Source organism: Jaculus jaculus, chromosome 6, assembly GCF_020740685.1.
Source record: "Jaculus jaculus isolate mJacJac1 chromosome 6, mJacJac1.mat.Y.cur, whole genome shotgun sequence".
In the NCBI taxonomy this organism is placed as follows: domain Eukaryota; kingdom Metazoa; phylum Chordata; class Mammalia; order Rodentia; family Dipodidae; genus Jaculus; species Jaculus jaculus.
In genome coordinates, this window is record NC_059107.1 from 87,149,057 (window position 1) to 87,170,096 (window position 21,040).

The window sequence follows — 21,040 nt, forward strand, 5'->3', positions numbered from 1 at the left end:
GCAAACAGAAAAAGATGTTACACACCTGAGATTGGGGTTAGGAAGGCATAGAATTAGCAAGTTAAATGAAGAGCAGAATCATTTCACCATTTTATCATGAGGCCTCCTGAGGGGCAAGATAAAAAGTGTTTAGTTTACTAGGTTATTATATGAAGTCTTTGGAAAGTAGAACGACCACTGGGCTTCTCATTTTGACACTGAACTGTCACTACACATTACCATTTCCTTTTTTACCTTAAACTCCATATGCATATAGAACTTAGCTTTGCAGGATTGTGTGAAGAATTGGCATTATGTATATGTGAGTCTACTGGGGAAGAGCTAGTGGAGGTTGAACGTGAAAGGATGGTGGCCAACCCTGACATACCTCTAGGAACATGATCTATCCAGCTATTTTGATCATTTGGAGCTGGGGTTGGTCAGATGTCACATTCCCTGTGCTTTCTAAATGAGTGTGCTTTCTTCTGTAAAATTCAAAACTTGTGCACTGAAAGCCCACTGTGAAATAAAAGTAGCTTATTTTTTTTAAAAAAATCTATTCATCTAAGCAGGAACTTCTATTCTTGGAGTTGACATTTCCCCTGGTCAAAGCAGAGACAGAGATTTTGAGGCACAGAAAAGCTAGAAACATTTTGAAGGACGTTCTGGAAGCCAGTTGGGTAGACAGAACCATGGGATTAATTTGCCTTTTGATTTACCTGTGGCCACCTCATTACCTGCTGTGTAGTTGTCTTTATTTTCTCCTGAGGGAGTTCTTGTCACTTTTATTTTTGTTTGGGTCAGGATGTTGCTATGTAACTCAGGCTGCCCTCCAACCTGTTAATCCTCCTGCCTCAGTGTTCTGATTGTGGAGCCCACAGGGGTATACCATCAAGCCTGACTTTCCCCTCTTTTCATCTCTGATTTTACTTCTGCTGTTCCCATCAAAGAGTTGCTTCACCTTTGGGTTGAAGGCATTGCTGTGTTGGCTTGTGCCTGCAGTAGTCAGCAGATACGCTGGTGAGCTCACATGTCCTCTTCTGCCTTGTCCCCAGCCTGCTAAGTCCTTTGCAGACTGCTGTCCTCGGCCTCTTTGTTTATTGGGAAGTTTCTGTTGACTCTGGTAGAAGTAATCAGATATGTCTTACTTTGTACAGTTAATCCCTTTAGATTTCATTTTAACATGCATACATGCAGTGCACACTCGACTGACACAGTATTTGTGGGGACCCGACCCTGGACTAGAGAGTACACAGGTTTTAAATAGACTGTCAGTATTGGGAGTAGTGATATTAGTGCTGGCTTCTGACATGATCATTTCATGGTGGCTGAAAGATAATGCATGGTTGGTAAGACTTTACCTACAGCACACACATATATGTTGTGTTAGGGTTTTTTTTTTGGGGGGGGTGGGGAGGTGTGTGTACATTTCTTACTCTAGCCCAGGCTGGCCTTGAACTCAAAGTGATCCTCCTAAGTCAGCCTCCCCAGTGCTGGGATTAAAGGTTGAGCCACCATACCTGCCTGTGTTAGGATATTTTAAAAATGTATAGTAAATTAATATACAAATAAAAATAAAAAGTTTGGCAATATAGCTCAATGGGAGAACACTTGCCTAACATGCATAAGACCCTGAGTTGAATCTCTAACATTGGACACACAAAGGTTAGTTTTATTACGTTGGACATAATGCTATTATCTTTATTTTATTTATTTGTTTGTGTGTTTGTTTATTTATTTAGTTATTTATTTATTTGTGAGGGAGAAAGAGGCAGATAGAAAGAGAATAGATGTGCCAGAGCCTCCAGCTACTGCAACTGAATCCCAGATACGTGTCACTTTGTGCACCTGCTTTACATGGGTCCTGGGGAATTGAACCTGGATCCTTTTTGGCTTTGCAGGCAAGTATCCTAACCACTAAGCCATTTCTCTAGCCCATCTTTATTTATATATGTAATTTATTTACTTTTTAGTTTTTATACTTTTTTGTTTTGTTTTGTTTTGTTTTTCAAGGTAGGGTCTCACTCTGGTCCAGGCTGACCTGGAATTAACTCTGTACTCTCAGGGTGGCCTTGAACTCATAGCAATCCTCCTACCTCTGCTTCCTGAGTGCTGGGATTAAAGGCATGCACCACTACGCCCAGCAAGTTTTTATACTTTTTAACTAATATTTTAGTTAGCATACAGAGATTTAGGAGTAACTCATTCTGGCATTTTCAAATACAGTTTGTTTTAATTGCCTTCCCAGTTCCCTTCTCTCCCATAACCTTTCTCTCCCCCTAATGTCTTCCCCATTCTGTTTACGTGCCATTGTGACCTTTCACCCCTCCCTAATGCCACTTCCCATGTATCCCTTTATCTCTAGTAGGGCTCATATCTACATCCTGACACTGTACATAGGACCATGGGTTCCTGATAGTAAGAATTAGGAAAAGGAACTTATCCAGAGCCCAGAATTTGGTTTGAGGCTGTGAGCGCTAAAGTCAAGTGACTTGTACAGCTGGGAAATCCAATGGCTTAGATTCATGACAATTTCTGCTACTCAGAATCTCAAAACAGTTCACATGTTATCAGGCTTTTTCCTTTGTGAGTGAAAGGAGTGATTCCTCATTTCTTTGTAAGTCTATGTTGACAATTCAATCCTTAATTAAAACAGCACTGACATTTTCATTATGAAAATGGCTTTCCTGGATTTGTAGCCGCGTCCCTTAACTCAGTGTCTCACAACGCTTTGGCTTTAGCTGTATAGCTGTACAAAGGCAACTTAAGATTAATTTTGGAGTATTTTGATTTTGAAGACAGTTTCAAATGCATTTCTTCCTCCTGTGTTTGTTGATACATCAGGTACTAGGAAGCTGACTAATAAATGCAGCACACCTCACTTCCACACAGGGACACAGCACTGTTGATGTTCTGTTTAAGGGCTTCAGGAGGCTCCAAGGAGACATGTATGCCACAGTACACTACATAATTATTCTCTTGCTTTCTTTCCCCCTGTATCTTGCATCATAGGATGGTAGGAAGTGAGGGGAGCAGGTGTCTTGCAGCTTCATCACTCCCCTCATGTTCACCACAACCCTGTGAGGACTGGTGGTGTGGGTTCTATTTCAAGGGTTAGGAGGCCTTCCCAGCCATCACCTGGAAGCCTCCTGATAACCCCAGCTTCTGTCATTTTCCTAACACCGCTAGTGCATCCTTTACATGATTGTTGGCCCCATTGTACTCTTTGGCAATGCCTTTCTAGGAACAAAGCCCAAACTTTAGTGTATCTACCAGTGAGCCCCAAATTTATTCTATGGTCACATAATTTCCTCCTAAGGGCCCCTACAGTACAGACTCAACTCTGAGGTAAACAATGTAACTTCCCTGTGCTTCCTCCCCCCCCCCCCCCCCCCCCCCGCCTCAGCACTTGCAAATGCTTATTATTTGCCAGGCTATGTGAACACCTCAGGAACCCAGATCTTGCCTTCAGAAGCTTTAGCTTCAGAAACTTTAATTTGGCCATGGATTACTTATGCATTAAGCATTCTGTATGGAGTCCCAGATGTGCTTAGCCTTTGGTGACTCCCATGCTCTTGGTGACACTTTCTCTAACCAATCAAGGAAAAAGTGATCTTTGCCTTCCTCTGATGCCTGGAGCCTCAACTATCTGGACCAAATTTTTATCTTCCTATTTTGTTATTTTCATGTGCCTGGATGTTAACACACTGAAAAGTCAGCAGATGGTAAGGACTATAGACATATAGGTTAAGTCTTCCCAAGTTTGGTTTCATGTCTATTGAGACTCTGAATCCCTGTTTATTAAAATAATGAATTGAATATAAAATTCTGTAAAATTACATAAAGAAAATTAAACTTCGGGTTACCATTCCTCTTTTACTATATTGCATTGTAATCTGGGACTGCAGATATTGAAAGTATAAGAAATTAATTTGGCTCACAAATATGACATATCATTTCTTTTGATAATTTTTTAAACCCTGAACTTTTTTTTTTTTTTTGGTTGTTTAGGTAGGATCTTACTAGAGCCTGGGCTGAGCTGGAATTCACTATGTAGTCTCAGACTGGCCTTTGAACTCACAGTGATCATCCTACCTCTGTCTCTTAAGTGCTAGGACTAAAGGTATGCACCACCACATCTGGCAAAAAGTCTTTTTAAGTTGAATTAATTTTATTGTGACACGTTTCTCTTCAGTAATTGTTAGCACAGGATGAAGCTTTTTGAATATCAGCCAAGACTTTAAAGTCAACAATAAATAAAGCATCTGGTCCTTTGAGTTACAGCATTAGGCATACCATACAAGACAAACGACATGAAGAGAAAGATCCATGACGGAGGAAATCGGACACCTGTGGGAGTCCTGGCTCAAGTCACTGAACAGAACCTGACTTAGTTAAAGCTCCCTGGGCCTCACTTTTGTCTCCAGGTTCTGTTACTCAACCTTCCCTAACCATGGGCAGCCCCGTTCCTTGTGCTGGGGGTCCTCTTACCGTGGATGCTAGTCTGGCTGGATTTGGATCCTCCTTGATAGCCTCAACCCAACTTAATAATCCCCTGAAAGTCTTCAAATACAGGTACATCTAAGGAACTGGCATTTAGGACTTGATCATGAATTTTGGGGAATACACTTCAATAGCATCCATTTAAAATGGCATTGTTTTGTTTTAAATTACATATGGGGAAACTAGAAAAAGAAGAAACTAGGATTATATCTGTACCTAGTTAATGCATGTGAAAGGGGAGGTGGGACGGCAGATAGATGAAGATAATTCAAACTGTATAGAAGAATAATAAGGAAAAATACTTTCCCCTTTCTTTTAACCCTCTCCTACCGTTGACAAGTGTTGCTTATAGAGGCCAGGTGCAGGTATTATGAGGGTCACAGTTCTGTCTAAGCATGGATGAACCTTTTGTACAGCGACATAGAAACCCATTGTGCATATGTCATCTATTTGTGGGCACTTGGCTGTGCTCAGGGCCACTCCTCCCCTGCCATGCCTCAATTACAAACAGTAGAAGGAGTAATGAGGAGCCCCTTCATAAAGTCAGCTGGCCTCTGATTTTGGTGAAGGCTGTCTTTTTTGTTCACTTCCTGTTTATTATTTGTGAGAACTGTTGTGAAAGGTCTTTCAGTCTTCTTGACCACAGTCTACACTGTGCAGGCATGGTCTTTCCTTGGACCTGAGGACATCTCGGCCCTCAGCCCTGCCCGGGACTAAGGGTCTGTCTGAGTCACTAGGAGGGAGCAGCCCACTTCCAGTCCAGTTAAATAGCTTTTCTTGAAAGGATGGCTGTCTCCTTGCCCATGATGGCACATGACTTTTCTGGCAGTTCCTATCATCTGGAGAGGGGCCAGTTTTCTAATGGAATGTGAACAGGCTTTAATCAAGATTTCAGTGCAGGCCCAGACCCCTAACCTCTCCTCTGGGTTTGCAGACTGCTCTCCAACCTTGTCACTGAGATGAAGGGTGGTGCTGAGCTCTGCCCTATCCCAGGGCCTTCCTCCTTCCTAGCACTGTTATCTATCTTATGGCATAATTTTATGAGCTGTGCCACAGTGCAGATGTTCTTTTCATTTCTGACTCATTTCAGGAAATGAGGCAGTCTCTCAGAGGAGTTCTTCCTTTCCCGGCCCCTGGAGAGATCATTTTCACCTGGGTTTTCTAACCACATGTGGGCAGAGCTTTTATTTACCCAGATGTGAGAAATACCTTAGTGAAGGTCCTCTTCTAAAGCAGCCCTCACCTCCTGCAGAATCTCTGGAGGCTCCAGAGGTGGTGTATGCCCATATCACTGTTGGTATTTCTGAAGCTTTGGTTTTGTGATGCTGTGTGTGAGGACTTTGGTGCAGGAAAAATAAAATTTAGCAGCGGATTTGAAAGGTAGTCTTCAGTTTCTAATGACTGTTTACTTAGCTCACCACTGTCTAATAAGTGGATTTAAGTAACCTCAAGGGGAGAGAATGTAATGCTCCTATTACAGTTAGCCATGCAAATCAAATTCTAACTAAGTATTATAGAGAACACACCATGGAGTCATATGATAAAAGCATTCCATTGATTTTAAACTTAGAACGAGAGCAGCTTGGAATGGGTGTTTCCCACCTGTCTGCATCCGCATGCATGATGCGTACATCAGCAGTCAACCTACGGTGGATTCAGCCCCATTTACAACCCACCAGTGCCTGCCTGCCTTCAGTTCTCTTTTTAGTTTGACATGAGGCGGAGACCCTTACCAGCTTCTTTGCTTCCCTCCCCATCCTTCATGGGCTGCACTAGGAATGTGATACATTCAGAGGGTCTGGGGCAGTGGTTGTCAGCTGGCAATGAAGATCAGAGTCAGCCTGGAGTTTTTCAAATTGCTGATGCTGGAGCTCCACCCCCAGAGGCTCTGGTTTAATTGCCTGGCATGCAGCCTATACTGGGCATTTAAAAACTCCCCAGAGGATATCTTGTAGACATCAAGGGTAAATGTTAGGGACTTAGGCAGCTGCATGGTATGGAGGAAGGTCTCAACCCCAGGCACAGAGTGATATCAGCTGGAGAGTTTTTGAAAAAGACACTGAAGACCACAAAGTAAAACCACATTTCTGGAGAAGGGCATAAGAATTTACAAAGCTCCAGGTGATTCTGATACAGTGAGGGTTTGATCAGCTGTCTGGCCCTCTGTCCCATGTCCTAAATAAGGAAAGTGAGAGCAGAACAACTGACTGACCTGACCATTCCATGTGATAAATAAGAAAGCCAGCAAAATGGAATGACCTGGTCAAGGTAAGACCCTTTTGCAGAGGTAGGTCTGGGACTCAGGTCTGATTCCTTCGCCCAGACGTTCTGTTGCCTAACAACACCCCATTTGTCTTTTGTATTTATCAATGCCTCCTCATCCTTCAGGTCATGTTCCTGCCTCCAGGATGCCTTTTCTGGCTCCTCAAACTCTTCTCCCATCCAGCCTGGGTAAGAGCCCCTCGGTTGTGTTTCAACAGCACCTTTCCTTGCCTTTCCCTTCACATGCTCAGTTTCAGGAGAGCAGGTCCATAGCGTTCCATAACTTGCTGGTATGTATTAGGTTCCAGGTATTATTTGTTGAATTGGAGTTCCTTAACTTTTATTTTATCATGTAGTCCTTATGGATTACTAAAAAAAAAAAACCCAAAACAAAACAAAAAAAAACAGTCTCTTTATGCAAAGTTTATTTCTTACATGTAACTATGGGTCAGAATCCCATAAACAAGAACTTCCCACCCTGCTTTCCAGGAGCGAGCATAGACATCACTTACCTCACAGTTTGCCCTGGATGCTTGAAATAACGTGCTTGCTGTAAGTGTGTTGGTGTGATGAAAGGGAGTGCTAATACAACCCAAAAGCAAAAAGTTGTCTGAGGAAAATAGTGCTGTTTTGTGAAGTATATTTTTAATATTTAATCAATTAATTTATTTGAGAGAGGGAATGAGGCGTACACACACACGCACACATGCCAGGGCCTCCAGCCACTGCAGATAAACTCCAGATGCATGTGTCACCTTGTTCACCTGGCTTACGTGGGCACTGGGGAATTGAACCTAGGTCCTTAGGCTTTACAGGCAGGTGCCTTAACTACTAAGCTATCTCTAGCCCAATGTGAAGTATGGTTTTTTTGTTTGCTTTTTTTTTTTTGGTTTTTCGAGGTAGGGTCTCACTCTGGTCCAGGCTGACCTGGAATTAACTCTGTCATCTCAGGGTGGCCTTGAACTCATGGCAATCCTCCTACCTCTGCCTCCCGAGTGCTGGGATTAAAGGCGTGCGCCACCACGCCCAGCTGAAGTATGTTTTTTTTTTTTTTGGTTTTTCAAGGTAGGGTCTCACTCTGGTTCAGGCTGACCTGGAATTAACTCTGTCATCTCAGGGTGGCCTTGAACTCATAGCAATCCTCCTACCTCTGCCTCCCGAGTGCTGGAATTAAAGGCGTGCGCTACCACGCCCGGCTTGAAGTATGTTTTAAAGACCAAGTTGTCTTTGTGTTCATCTGAATGTGAGCCCTGTAACTGAACTCAAGGCTCTGGCTTCTTTGAGTGACTGTGGAGACCTCATTAATGTTAGAAACAGTCTGTATTCTTCTGTCATTCCAGCTTGGGATCTACTTCTCACTTGAAAAACGTGGCTAGCTTTTCATTATTTGTGTTTGCTCTTGCAGCCATGTGGCTCAGGTACGTGGTACTCTGTTGTCTATAGGTGGCTTTGAGGCTCTGTGTGGGAATGATGGAAAGGCATAGTTTTCTTGACAGAGATTCAGAATTAAACTGTTCTGGAACCAGGATAGTAAGCAAAGGCTATACAATGGGGTCAACCTTGGATGCTAGGTTGCTGCAGACAGAACAGCATGATAACCAAAGTGCATAGAACCGTTTTTGGATCTGAATGACTTTACAGTTTCACACATTGTCATCACGAGCTGATGTATCTCAGGGTTTGTGGACAGGAAGCCACCAAAGGTAGGGCAAAAGCTCCCTAAAATTAAATCCTAAAAATTTATGAGAAAGCAAAGTGATGTATTTGGGGGTAAATTTTAAACTTGTTTTTTTTTGAGACAGTTTTACTCTGTAGCCCAGATAATTCCTGAACTCAGTTTATAGATCAGACTGGCTTTGAACTCATGGCAACCTACCTGCCCTCAACCTTGCTGATGCTGAGATTACAGGTGTGACCCACTATGCCTGGCAAACACTTTATGCTAATTTTTATTATATTGTTCTAAATGTAAATAATTTGAGATATAAAGCTGATACATGAAAACTTTAAGGATCTCCTCCTTCCAGATTCTCTCTCTTTATTGCTTTCTGAATGAAAATTTTAACAAACCATTAGAAAGACTCTTTTTGAATAACTTTGACCATTCTAACTTCAGAGGTACTGCAGTACATTCCAGCCATAGTAAAGGAGAAGCCATTTCATTTGTGATAACATGTATGGATCTAGAGGACATGATACTAAGTAAAATTAGCCAGAGAAAAATACTACTTATATGTGAAATCTTAAGAGAGTCAAACTTGGAAGCAGACAGCAGAAAAGTGGTTGCCAAGGGCCAGGAAGAGGTAAGATGTACAGATGATGGTCCACGGATACAGCATTAAGTTAAGGACAAGTAAGTTCTAGGACTGAATGTGCAGCATGAGTGGGGTTATGTGTGTTAATTTGATTGACATAATCTTTATACAGTGTGAATGCATATCAAATCATATTGTATTACTTGAATATATTTGATCTTTGTCAATTAAATATTTTTATTTATTTACTTATTAGAGATAGAAAGAGGGAGAGTGAGATAGAGAATGAGTGATAATGGGAGCATCAGGGCCTGTAGCCACCGTAATGAACTCCAGACACATGCATCACCATATGCATCTGGCTTATGTGGGACATGGAGGATTAAACCTGAGTCCTTTGGCTTCTCAGGCAAATGCATTAACTGCTAATCCATCTCTCCTGCCCAGTTAAATATTTTTAAAGGGTTAGAAGGAATGGCTACATTGGGTCCGAAGTCATATAACATCAAAATTTTGTGATCTGACTTTTGGAAACTATGTATTTGGTTTGGAGAAGCAACTGGTCAATAATTTGTGCCTTTCCATGGGAGTCTTGGGTTTGAGAATCCTGGCTCCCCTGCCTGCTAGCTGTGTGATCTTGGACAAGTCACTTAACACCTTTGTTCCCTAATTTCAGCATCTGTCAGACAACATGGTAATCAACTTCATTGCTTCTCAGTTTTCTCTCACATGCTAAGAGTTAGAAAAATATAGAACCTATATTTAGAGAAGTATAGTTCTGTCCTATCCTAACTGCTATCCTGCTTCTCTTTGCTGTGAAACTGTCTGTCCCCACTGAGGAAGTCTGGCCAATATTAAAGCCATTCACAGTCTCCTGGCTGCTTCCTGAAGTGGCCTCCTTGGAAGAGAATGGGGTGGTGCTCTACAGGAGCCCAGGGTTACCTTTACCTTTACCTGCTGTGCAGAGCACTGCTTACCAGTCCCGAGTTGCAGAGGCTCTCAGTGCTTCTTGTAGAGCTCAGGCTTGTCTTGGCAGCACTGGGCATGTTTCCTTCCTGATATTTTGGCTCCCTATGCTACTTTCTTGACTCTGCTCACGTCTCACTTGTTCTCCAGTCTTCTGCTGTTTAACCTTTGTATGGCCTATAGCCTGTTGCTCTGGCCTCTTCTCCATCTCCCCTTCCTCAGAGGAGAGCTTGTTCATCTTCCTTGGCTTAAATACCTTGCCTCTGCTGATGACTCCATCCACAACCTAGGTCCTTAGGCTTTGCAGGTAAGTGCCTGCTAGAAATTGAACCCACCTCCTTGTGAATGCTAGGCAAGTGCTCTACAACTAAGTTACATCCCCAGTCCGCCTCTTCCTTTTTAAAGAGGGGAAAATGAAAAACATTTTTTGTCAAATAAGTTAGTTTATGTTTGCATAATTAGAAAATTAATACTGTAAGATTTGTTATGAGAAACACTAATATCTCCCTTCTAGTCTGTGCTCCCCAAAGGCCATTGTTTTCAACATTAGCTGACTTTTTAGTAACTGCCTTTATGCTGTGTCTATAATTAACTTACTTAAGTTGTAATTCACCTATTTTCAATTTTTGGCATTATCTGTTGATGCCAAAGTGAGTTTCAGTCACTTTCATCTACCCTTGTCCTTTTCTCTTTCTCAGCTTCCACTGTCCCAGTTGTAATCATATTACAATCATAGTGCCATTTGGGCAAGATCAATATGCAGTGTTTACTGTGTTGGAACTGTGAGATGCTCTCCACAGATGAGCCATGCAATAGACCTTGATTACTTTTCCTCTTAAGACTATACTGCCAGCATTGGCTTTTTATTTCTTAATTTTTGATGTAGTTATCAATAAGTAATTCAACCTCAAATTCTTTAGCAGTTGTAATTTTCCTTTCAATATACCCAAGCACACAGGGAATCTCAAGTTCATCTTTGGGAGAAGGGCCTCCTGAGCCTTTTGTTCCTCTTGTCTCTGTGAGTTGAGCTTGAAGCTCAGGGCAGAGAGGTGCTCATTCCCAACACCTTCCGAGCACTCCTCTAGCCTCTGCATAACTTCTAGGGTGGAAATCACCTGCTTTCAGAAATGTGGTGCCTTTTCCTATGTTCAGTGAAGGTTGTTGTTGAGAATCTGCACAAGAACTCTGAAAGTCAAGTTCTGATATAGAATTCTTGGTATGAAAACAATGGTTTTTCTGGAGTTTTGTAGGCTTTTTGCTTTGAATCCAGATTGATTGACATGTGGGGAATTTAATAGAACCTTGTACTACGATAAGTTCCTCCCCCTCATTCCTTGTTCTTAAAGAGTTTGAAAAGGTTCTTCAGTTTGGGGAGCAAAATCTTCTTTATTCCAGAAACTTTCTGGGAACTTTCTTGCTCAGATGGGCATTTCCCTTCCTGTCTGCTGGCTGTGAATTGTGTTCTTGGGATATTTACTTCCAAGTTTTTCCTAATTCCTGTTTTATCTCTTTTTGCCCAGCTTAATAAATCTACCATGTATTTTATCTTTCAAGCCTTCTGTTGAGGTTTAAATTTCTGCCATCACTTGAATTTCCAATAGTCTTTTTTATTTTCTGAATGCTTCTCTCATTGTGTCTCTCTTTTCTCAGATCTCTGCTTTTCTCAGCTCTCTGAGAACCTTTGTTTTGTTTTCATCCTCTTTTTGTCTGGGAAATCTTGCCTTTTTCTCCTGAAACACTGAAAACTTCACTCCTTTTTAGTCCCTTCCCCCAACTTTTCCCTTTGGGGCTGATTATGTAAAACTTTGATAAAAATAAAAACTTTCCATTCTCTACACCCCCTTTAAAAAAAAGATGTGGAGCTGGGCATGGTGGCGCATGCCTTTAATCCCAGCACTTGGGAGGCAGAGGTAGGAGGATCACCATGAGTTCGAGGCCACCCTGAGACTGCATAGTGAATTCCAGGTCAGCCTGAGCTAGAGTGAAACCCTACCTCGCAAAACCAAAAAAAAAAGTGGATCATTGGTAGAGTACTTGTCCTGGCTGGGTTCAGTCTCCAGAACTCAGGGTGGGGGCCAGAGGATGGAGTGACACTTGGAAATGTGGGAGGTTGTTGAGAAGTACACTGTAACTCAGGAGCTAGGGTGCTGGATGGTCCCTATCACACACTGAGTCCATGGCCTCTAGGCTCTTGTTTTCTGAATTGCATGACTACAATCCATAGACCATGAGGGTGGGCGTTAGAAAGATTTATTATAGAGCTTAAGAGAAGGAAAGAAGGCAGACAGTTCTGAAAAATGGTAAAGCCTCCTTGGTGTTTTGCCTGAGTCTTCTATGGAAATGTACTGACTGGAACCAGTCAGTTTAGCCTTCATGCCAGGTGTCCAAGCACCTTGCCAGGTTGCCAGGAAGGGAGTACTCCTTTATGGAAAAGAGATAAGAAGACTAGTCCCTTTTTCTAACAGGTTTTTGCTTCTAGCCAGGTGATATCTATGAGGACCCCTTTAGGGAAAAGAGAGAGCGAAGGGCCAGATTGTCTCTTACAGGCTCAAAGACATGTTTCTGTCCTTACCTATGCTTTTAGTTTACTTTTGGGGGTTCTTGTTAGCCCTAAACTCCTCAAAAGGACTCATATTCCCAAGAGAAAATATAACCACTCAGAAAGCAAAGAAGAAGCTGGGAGCCTCCATGATGGCAGTCATCTTTTGTGCAGTCTGTCTCTTCATTCTCCTCCTCTGTTGGACTTAGAACATCCTGTTTTCCACCTGAGGGTGGGAGAACAGTAACTACTTGGATTGTTTTATGTATGCGAGTGGATGAACCTGCATGCATATGGGTGCCTGTGTGCATATGTGTGTGGAGGCCTAAGGGTGAAGTCTCTTGTCTTCCTCGATACCTTCCATGCTATTGATTGAGTCAGGGTCTCTTGCTTAAGCTCACTGATTTGACTAGGTTCATCAGGCAGCTTGCATTTCCACCTCCTGAGTACTGTGATTGCAGGCAAGCATTGCCATGAGCGTTAGAGTTCTGAATTTAGGCCCTGATGTTTGCACTTTGCCAACTGAACCATCTCTGTAGCCCTCTAGGTAATTATTTCTGAACAAACTTTGAACCTAGTCCTTCAGCCCTATTTTAACCTATATGTCCAGAAGAACTTGTGTGGCCACTCCTTAGCCTTTGCAGGGGTCGTAGTTGACATCAAGTTGCCCCTGGGCTGGCTGTCTTTTAGAGTGGAACTTGTTCAGTCAACTAAGCTGGCTACCACTTTCTTGGGTGCTGTCCATCGTTCAAAACTGGGTTAGCATGTCCTCATTTAGTCTCTGTATGTTGTAGTAGCAGCAGGGCTTAGGCATGCTCAGGACTTCCTCCTTGAGGAAGAGTCTCACTGGCTTGTGGGCTGCTTATGAGGCAGTGTCAGTGGTGAGCAGATTCTGTGCGGGCTATGACTGCATTTCATGGACTTGTATTCTTCTGAAGAGTTGGGCTGGGGGACAGAGGAAAGGTGGGAGATTTGGGATATGCTTCTGCATTAATCACACACTCTTTCTGTTCTATCCTTCTTACCCTCAAGACCAAGGAAGCAGAGGAATATAAGGTCTATTTTTACCCATAGGTTTATTTTATTTGAAAAAAAAATTAAGATAGTGTGTAATAGAACACTAGAATAGGAACAGTCAAAAGAAATGCATAGTTTCTCCTTGTATTTGTCAGTTTCAGTAATTTAAAAATCTTTATAGTTGAAACCCATGCTTCATGAATAAGAAACCTGTCAACATTGAACATTCAGAATATTTTTCCTGTGAGCTATTTCAGCTGATGGCAGTTCAGCTGTTAAGCACACTTAGAGTTATGTTCTTCATAGCTAAAGTTGGTTTTGGACAGGAGAATAGGAAAGATGACAGAGGTCCATCTCCCATACCCCTTGTCCTCTGGAAGGGATGGTTGTCCTGATCACACTGTCCAGGAAATGTGTCCTTCCCATCAAGGTCCTGTGTGAAGAGATAGTAGCCTTATCTAATTTTGTCTCCCCTCCACAGTGGGCATTGCCTGTCACTGTGGTTTTGATCATTAACCTAGCATATGCCTGTGGTCAGTACCATGACTGAGGAGAAAGTGAAATTGTGAGGTCACTGACCTTGTGCTCTAAAGACTAGAGAGGACTTCCCCAGGGCCAGAGTAGTGTCTCACATGCAAGTTGAGCTTCCCAGCAGAGCCACCCCACACCAGCACCAGCATGAACTCTCCCTGGGGGTGGCCTAGTGTTGTCATGCACTTGAGACTTGCACTGATAGTGAGGGATCGTTATGTAGGGCCAGGAGATCAACAAAGTGGGGGGAACCGTTGAACAAGCAGACAGCAGGCATCCAGCATACCTAGTCAGCTGACCTTTTCCTGTTGATCACAAAAACTATCTCAGACGCACTCGTGGCCTTCCTCAGTGTGCCCCACACCTTCCCTTCTTCTTCATAGTGGATCATAGCACTTTCTTTCCCAGAGAGGATGGACGTTATCAGGGGGCAATGCCTCAGTATCTTTTCTATCCCACTCTCTTCAAAACAAATGTCTGAATAATGTATATATTATATTTGAATATGTTGTGTATAATTTTTACCTTGCAAACGTTCTGTGTAGTACGTATATAAGTGCATGTTTACACTCTTTGTTTATCCCTTCTCTATTGTTTTTGAGGTTAACGACTTGAACTATCTATTCTCTCCTTTTTTATTCTTCCCTACCAATAAGTTTCTGAGTATAAGAATATGTTGTCTGAAGATATAAATCTCATATTAAAAACAAAATACAGAAAAGACATTTAAACAAGCTTTTCATCTTAAATTTTATATCACCTAAGTTCGGCTCTGTATCTTTCTATTCAGTAAATGCTTATTAAGACTAATAAACTTGGCTAAGACTGAGGTTTTGCAGGGTAGCAATAAGAGAATTTCTGTTATAGTTATCCTTATAGTCTGATTTTTTTAAAGTATTTACTTTTAAGTTTTAATCTCCTTAGTAATTGTACAGACTTGTTATACTTACCTTCAAGTTTCTGGGAGAAAACACATGACCAAAAGCAGCTGATAGGAGGAAAGGATATATTTTGACTTGCCATCTTAAAGGGAAGCTTCATTATGTCAGAGGAAAGCATGGCATGGGCAGAGGCCAGACGTCACTGTTAGTGACCAGCAGTTGGAAGGTAGTAGCAAAGAGAGTGAGCTGAACTCTTGTCAAGAGAGAGCTGGCTATACCACCCAGAAGCCAGCCCCAGTAACACAGCTGCCCCAAGAAGTCTCCACTTCCCAAATTTTCACAAGCTCCCAACCAAGCATTGAAAGCACATGAATTTATGGGGGACATCTGATTCAAACCACATTCAAATAACATTTATGAACTCAGTGTGACATTTCTGTCTGCATACACACACACACACACACACACACACACACACACACACACACAATGATTGGATAAGGCAAATTGTATATCCTTTGCCTCAGACTTTTATTGTTTCTTTATGTTGAGAACTTTCAAAGTTCTTTCTACTAGCAATTTGAAATGTATAGTTAATTTTCATCTAGTGTTTCTATATTGTGGTATAGAACATTAGAAGTCAATCCTATCTAACTCCACCCCTGTGCCAATTAACGGTACCCTGTTACTGTAACCTTCCCATTCTCTGGAACTCACTACTTGACTTTATTTCAGAGAGATCAATGTTTTAGATTCTACATATGCATGAGAATATGTGGCATGTCCCTCCGTTTCTAATTTCAGTTAACAAAATGTCCTCCAGTTCCATCCAGTTTGCTGCAAATGACAGGATTTCATTCTCCCTTATGGTGAATATTATTCCATTGTTTATGGACAACACATTTTCTTAATCCATTCATCTGCTGATGGATACCTAGTCTGATTCCACGTAGCAGAGCAAGTATTTTAGAGTCTCAGCATCCCTCTCACTTTTGAAACAGAGCTCAACTATGTAATACATGTTGGCCTTGAAGTCATGACCCTGTATCAGGACTGCACTACCATGCCTAGCTTTACAGTCTTTTTAAAAACAGCTCCTTTAAAAACTGTTGTCTTAGTTTTCCCCATTACCGAAATGACACACACTTGTCATGATTTGTAAAGTGACTTACTTAATAGGAAGTCATTAAAGTATTTGACATAGAAAACTGCTTTGTCAGAATTTTATTTTTAGAGGTTACTTTGGCTGCTAAAAGGAGATAGTGTCAGGAAAGGGGTAGAAGTTGCAGACTGGATGGGAAAGAGATTAGTACCATTGTCCAGAGCAGAGAGCTGTGACTTGGCAGATGGAGAGAGGAAGGCAGAGTTAAGAAGTCTCAGCACACCAGGTTACTGTGCTGTGAGATGAGTGGCGAGAGGGTAGTTTGGAAAGACAGTCTGGCTTGGCCAACCAAATAGATGGTGGTACAATTTATTGAGAGAAATGATGGAGAAAGGATAGCTTTGGGTAGGACATAACCCTAAGTCTTTCATGAACATTGAGGCTGAGATGCTGGGACATATCCAAGTGGGCATATCACATGGGACATAGGAATCTGGAGTTCAAAGGGGCATGAAGGGCTGGGGAGATGGCTCAGCAGATAACATGCTTGCCTGCAGAGCCTACTGACCTGAGTTTGATTCCCTGATACCCATGTAAAGCCAGATGCACAAAGAGGCACATGCATGGAATATATTTGCAGCAGTTGGAGGCCCTGGCATGCCCATTCTCATTCTCTCTCTCTCGTTTTGGTTTTTCAAGGTAGGGTCTCGCTGTAACCCAGGCTGACCTAGAGTGCACTATGTAGTCTCAGGGTGTCCTTGAACTCACGGTAATCCTCCTACCTCTGCCTCTTGAATGTTGGGATTAAAGGTATGCACCACCATGCACAGCCTCCATTCTCATTTTCTCTCTTTCTCTCTGCTTGCAAATAAATAAATAAATAAATAAATAAATAAATAAATAAATAAATAAAGGGAGTGTGAAGCAGAGGCAGGCATCTGGAGCCGATGGTCTGGATGCTAAACGATGCCATAGCTTCAACTGTGGAGGGGCAGGGTTTGCATGGATTCTTGCATGTTTAAGGAAAGGTCCAGTTAGGAAAGAGGTACCCACAGAGGCCAGAGAGATGAAGAACCTCTGAGAGGATGAAACCAACCCAGGCATTGTGGTATACCCCTGTCATCCCAGAACTTGGGAGGCTAAGGTAAGAGAATCTTGAGCTCAAGGCTAGTCTCAGCTACATAGAATATAATTAATATAATATAATATAATATAATACATAATATAACGAAAACAAGAAGAGACGGGCGTGGTGGCAACACGCCTTTAATCCCAGCTCTTGGGAGGCAGAGGTAGGAGGATCGCCTTGTGTTCAAGGCCATCCTGAGACTACATAGTGAATTCCAGGTCAGCCTGGGCTAGAGGGAGACCCTACCTTGAAAAACAAAACAAAAGAAAAGAAAAAAGAATGAAAACTAGAAGAGAACATTTTCATACCTGATCACTGAGCTGTTATTGAGGCAAAAAATGTAAAGCACATTAGGCTTCTAGTGTGCAAGTCAGTGCTGACCTTTGTCAGAGCAGGCAAGGCCACATTCATGCTGGAGGAGTGCCAGCATGCCTACATACTCATCAGTAACATTGAAAGGATTCTGAACTATGATTTCTTACGCTGCTGGGGATCAAACCCAGAGCCTTGTACATGCTGGGCAAGCACTGTGCCACTCAGTTACATCCCCAAGCCTTACGGTTTTGGACTATGATACAGTGTAATAAGTACAGTAGAAAGGCTGATGGAAGTGATTCAAACTTTCAATGACAGCCTCTTATCTTTATTGTTTTATGCTGATTACACAATTGTACATGCTCATGGTAAAAGTTTTGTGGACTAAAAATATAACTGAGAATAAATGTTGATAATTGCATTCCTTTATATATGGTCACAGTAAATCATTTGAAGCTCATCGTTCAGGACTTTTGTGCTCATGCTAACACACGCACACATAGCACTTTACAAAAGTTCGGTTTATCAAGAATATAGGTACCTCAGTGATCATAGCTTTAAATTTTATTTGATTGGCTAAAACAAAGAGTTGTAAAAATATATATATAAAAACAAGTTCATCTTATGGTTATGGGCTCTGCTAACATGTCTTTGTTCATTTTAGACATGTCGCTGATGAAGCAAATGTCTAACATTCTGTTGTGCTGTAGCGCTGTCTGGAGGTTTGGGTTTTTAGAAATTTTTGTGCCTCACCTAATTGTTACTCTACACTCAGCAGCTGAGCATTCTTGTGCATATTTGTTCCTTTTCCTCCCATGCAGGGATTTCTATGCAACAGGTTCTTAAAGTGAAATGGGATTGTGGAGTCAAAGGGTATGCACATGTGACATTTTTCTAATGCTGCATTACTGTTTTTTCCTAAGATGGAAGATATTTGAGCATGAAAAATGTTGATGGGGAGAATAAACAATAGGTTGGGTGGGAGGTGGGTAGGGAATCACAGGAAAAGTGCTGAGTAATTGACAGTGACAAAACTCATGGAAATGAGAACCATGGCACAGGATATAGCTTTGGGCTAAGATCACCCAGATAGTCCTTCAATAGATGCCCCCATCCATGATGTGGTTGGGTAGGGGTGGAGGGATACAGGATTCTCAGCCTTGCTACATCTTAAGAGCTTGCCAGTATTAACATATAACAGGCATGCAAGAAATATTTCTTGCTTGGATAAGTAAACAAATAATTAGTCAATCCATCAAGGGAACTTAATGATGTTTCTATCTGATAGCAGCTATTTTTATTATTTTATTTATTTATTTTTATTTATAAGCAGAAATAGAGAGAGAGAGAGTGAGTGAGTGAGTGAACAAAATGTGTGCCAGGGCTTCCAGACACTGCAAACTCCAGATGCGCGTGCCATTTTGTGTCATTGACTTTATGTAGGTACTAGGGAACTAAACTCAGCTCCTTAGGCTTTGCAGGCAAGTGCCTTATAACCACCGAGCCATCTCTCCAGCCCAATAGTGTCTATTTTTTTTTGTTCATTTTTAAAAAATGTATTTATTTGAGAGTGATATAGAGAGAAAGTCAGGTAGAGAGAGAGAGAATGAGAATGGGCGCACCAGGCTTCCAGCCACTGCGAACGAACTCCAGATACATGCGCCCCCTTGTGCATCTGGCTAACATGGGTCCTGGAGAATTGAGCCTCGAACTGGGATCCTTAGGCTTCACAGGCAAGCGGTTAACTGCTAAGCCATCTCTCCAGCCCAATAGCGTCTATTTTTAATTTCCTTTGCTAAATGAGATGATTCCTGGTCAGGAGTTAGGGACTTGAAAGGCCCAGTACTGGTCCGCATCAGAAAGGACTTCTGGTCTAGCAGTTCTTCCTTTCCAACCAACCTGTAAAATGCTTTGCCCCTAAGAGATTTGCATCACTACATGTATTTCTGTTCATTCCCTACTACCTCCACTGTGTTCCAGCATGGGGTTTCTTATCAGCGCAGACTCTTAGAAGTTCTCCTGTTTCCTCGTATGCATTCATCAGTGTTTGCCTTGGAGGGCCTCCTTCAGGCCCCAGCCAGGCTAACCAGGAGTTTCTCCTTAGCTCTGTTAGCATCTGTTATCCCTGGGTGTTTTGTTTACTGAAGACTTTCACATATAAATAATGTAAATGTCTTAGTAGCTGCTTATTTTTACATATCTCTCAGGCCTCGTGTAGTTCTTCACTCAAATTGCACACTAGGTAAGTGATATGTAGAGATTTGGACCACAAAATGAATTAGCAAAGTGATATATGCCTGTGTTTTCCCAATTACTCAGGAAGCTGAGGGTGGAGGATCTCAGGTTTAAGGCCATCTTGAGCTACAGAGTGAATTCAAGGCCAATCTGGGTAATTTAGTGAGACCATGTCTCAAAATAAAATGAGGGCTGGGATGTAGGAGGTAGAGCGCTTGCCTAGCACATTTGAGACACTAGATTCAAGTAGAGGAAGGAAAGAAGGATGGGACCAATACAAAAGCAAGCACTGGGTCTCATAAAGGACCAGGGACTGAAAACATTAAACCCTGGAACAAGTAGCAGACTATCACCCTTCTTCACGAGGAGCATGTGGGTTCAGTGCCTTGTTTCTGTAATCAACCAATGAATGTTAAGAAATTCAGAATCGCTTGGGTGTCTAAGGTGACTTAGCTATATTCATATGATCCATTAAAAATCTCTGTTGAAGAACTACACTGTGGTGTTTTCTGGATGGACATGTCTGATCTTCCTCATCCCCATCCGGCCCACCAGAAAATGATTACATATGGAAGTCCCTGTTGGGATATGCAGAGAAATGGCCTTTGGACCTATTAAACAAACAAACAAACAAACTGGGATGCTGGTACTATTTGGGTCAGCATGCCTCCATCCCCTTGCCCACCCCAGTTTCTGGAAGAGCATATGAGAGTTCCTGGTTACCAATCTGCACTTGAATGAGAGCCACAAGTTATAGAACAATGAACAAATTAAATTCAAGGAGAGAGGAGTAGCAGTCAGTAATTTTTCTGTGAAAAAGCATAAATGATTCAAATCTTATATACTCAAAAGCATGTGTTCAGCATCGAAAAGGCCGTAGTCAAAACCTGCAAGGGTAAGCATACAGTCACCGAGCACAAGAATGGTTTGGGACATGCATGTGCAGGTAAATAAATAAATAATTTTTTTAATTGTGGAAAAAAAAAAAAGAATGGATTGGGGAGAGGTTGTACGAGTCACAGGCTCAAATTTCTTTTTATTCCCACAAAATCTTAGGTGATGCTATATATACAGACTTTGTTTTATTTTTGAAAATCATATTCTCTGTAGTTTATTGGCCAGTGGCCTCTGACAGAGGGAGGATCTAGGTACCACGTGACGTCTCCTCACACTCTGGTGCTGGACTCCCACTGGAGAGGGCGCTGCCTGGAATGGGAGGCGTGGAGCCTGGTGCCCAGTGGCCTGGTACTCAAACAGCACCAGTGCCTGGGACAGCCCAAGCACAACAGATGGAAGATTGTTTATATAAACTACATTTTTTTCATT

General features: G+C 42.0%; 1 protein-coding gene across 2 annotated transcripts in view; it reads left to right on the top strand.

Annotated features, from left to right (window-relative positions):
* Ano6 (anoctamin 6) overlaps window positions 1-21,040 on the top strand; it is a 204,331-nt gene that overhangs the window by 49,532 nt on the left and 133,759 nt on the right. The window contains exon 2 of one of the 2 annotated variants that reach the window (XM_012951190.2): window positions 6,871-6,933. The exons of the other annotated variant lie outside the window; for it this stretch is intronic. Within the exon in view, the coding sequence (XP_012806644.1) occupies window positions 6,871-6,933 (63 nt within the window). The remainder of the gene's footprint in view (window positions 1-6,870; window positions 6,934-21,040) is intronic. 2 annotated transcript variants of the gene reach the window in all.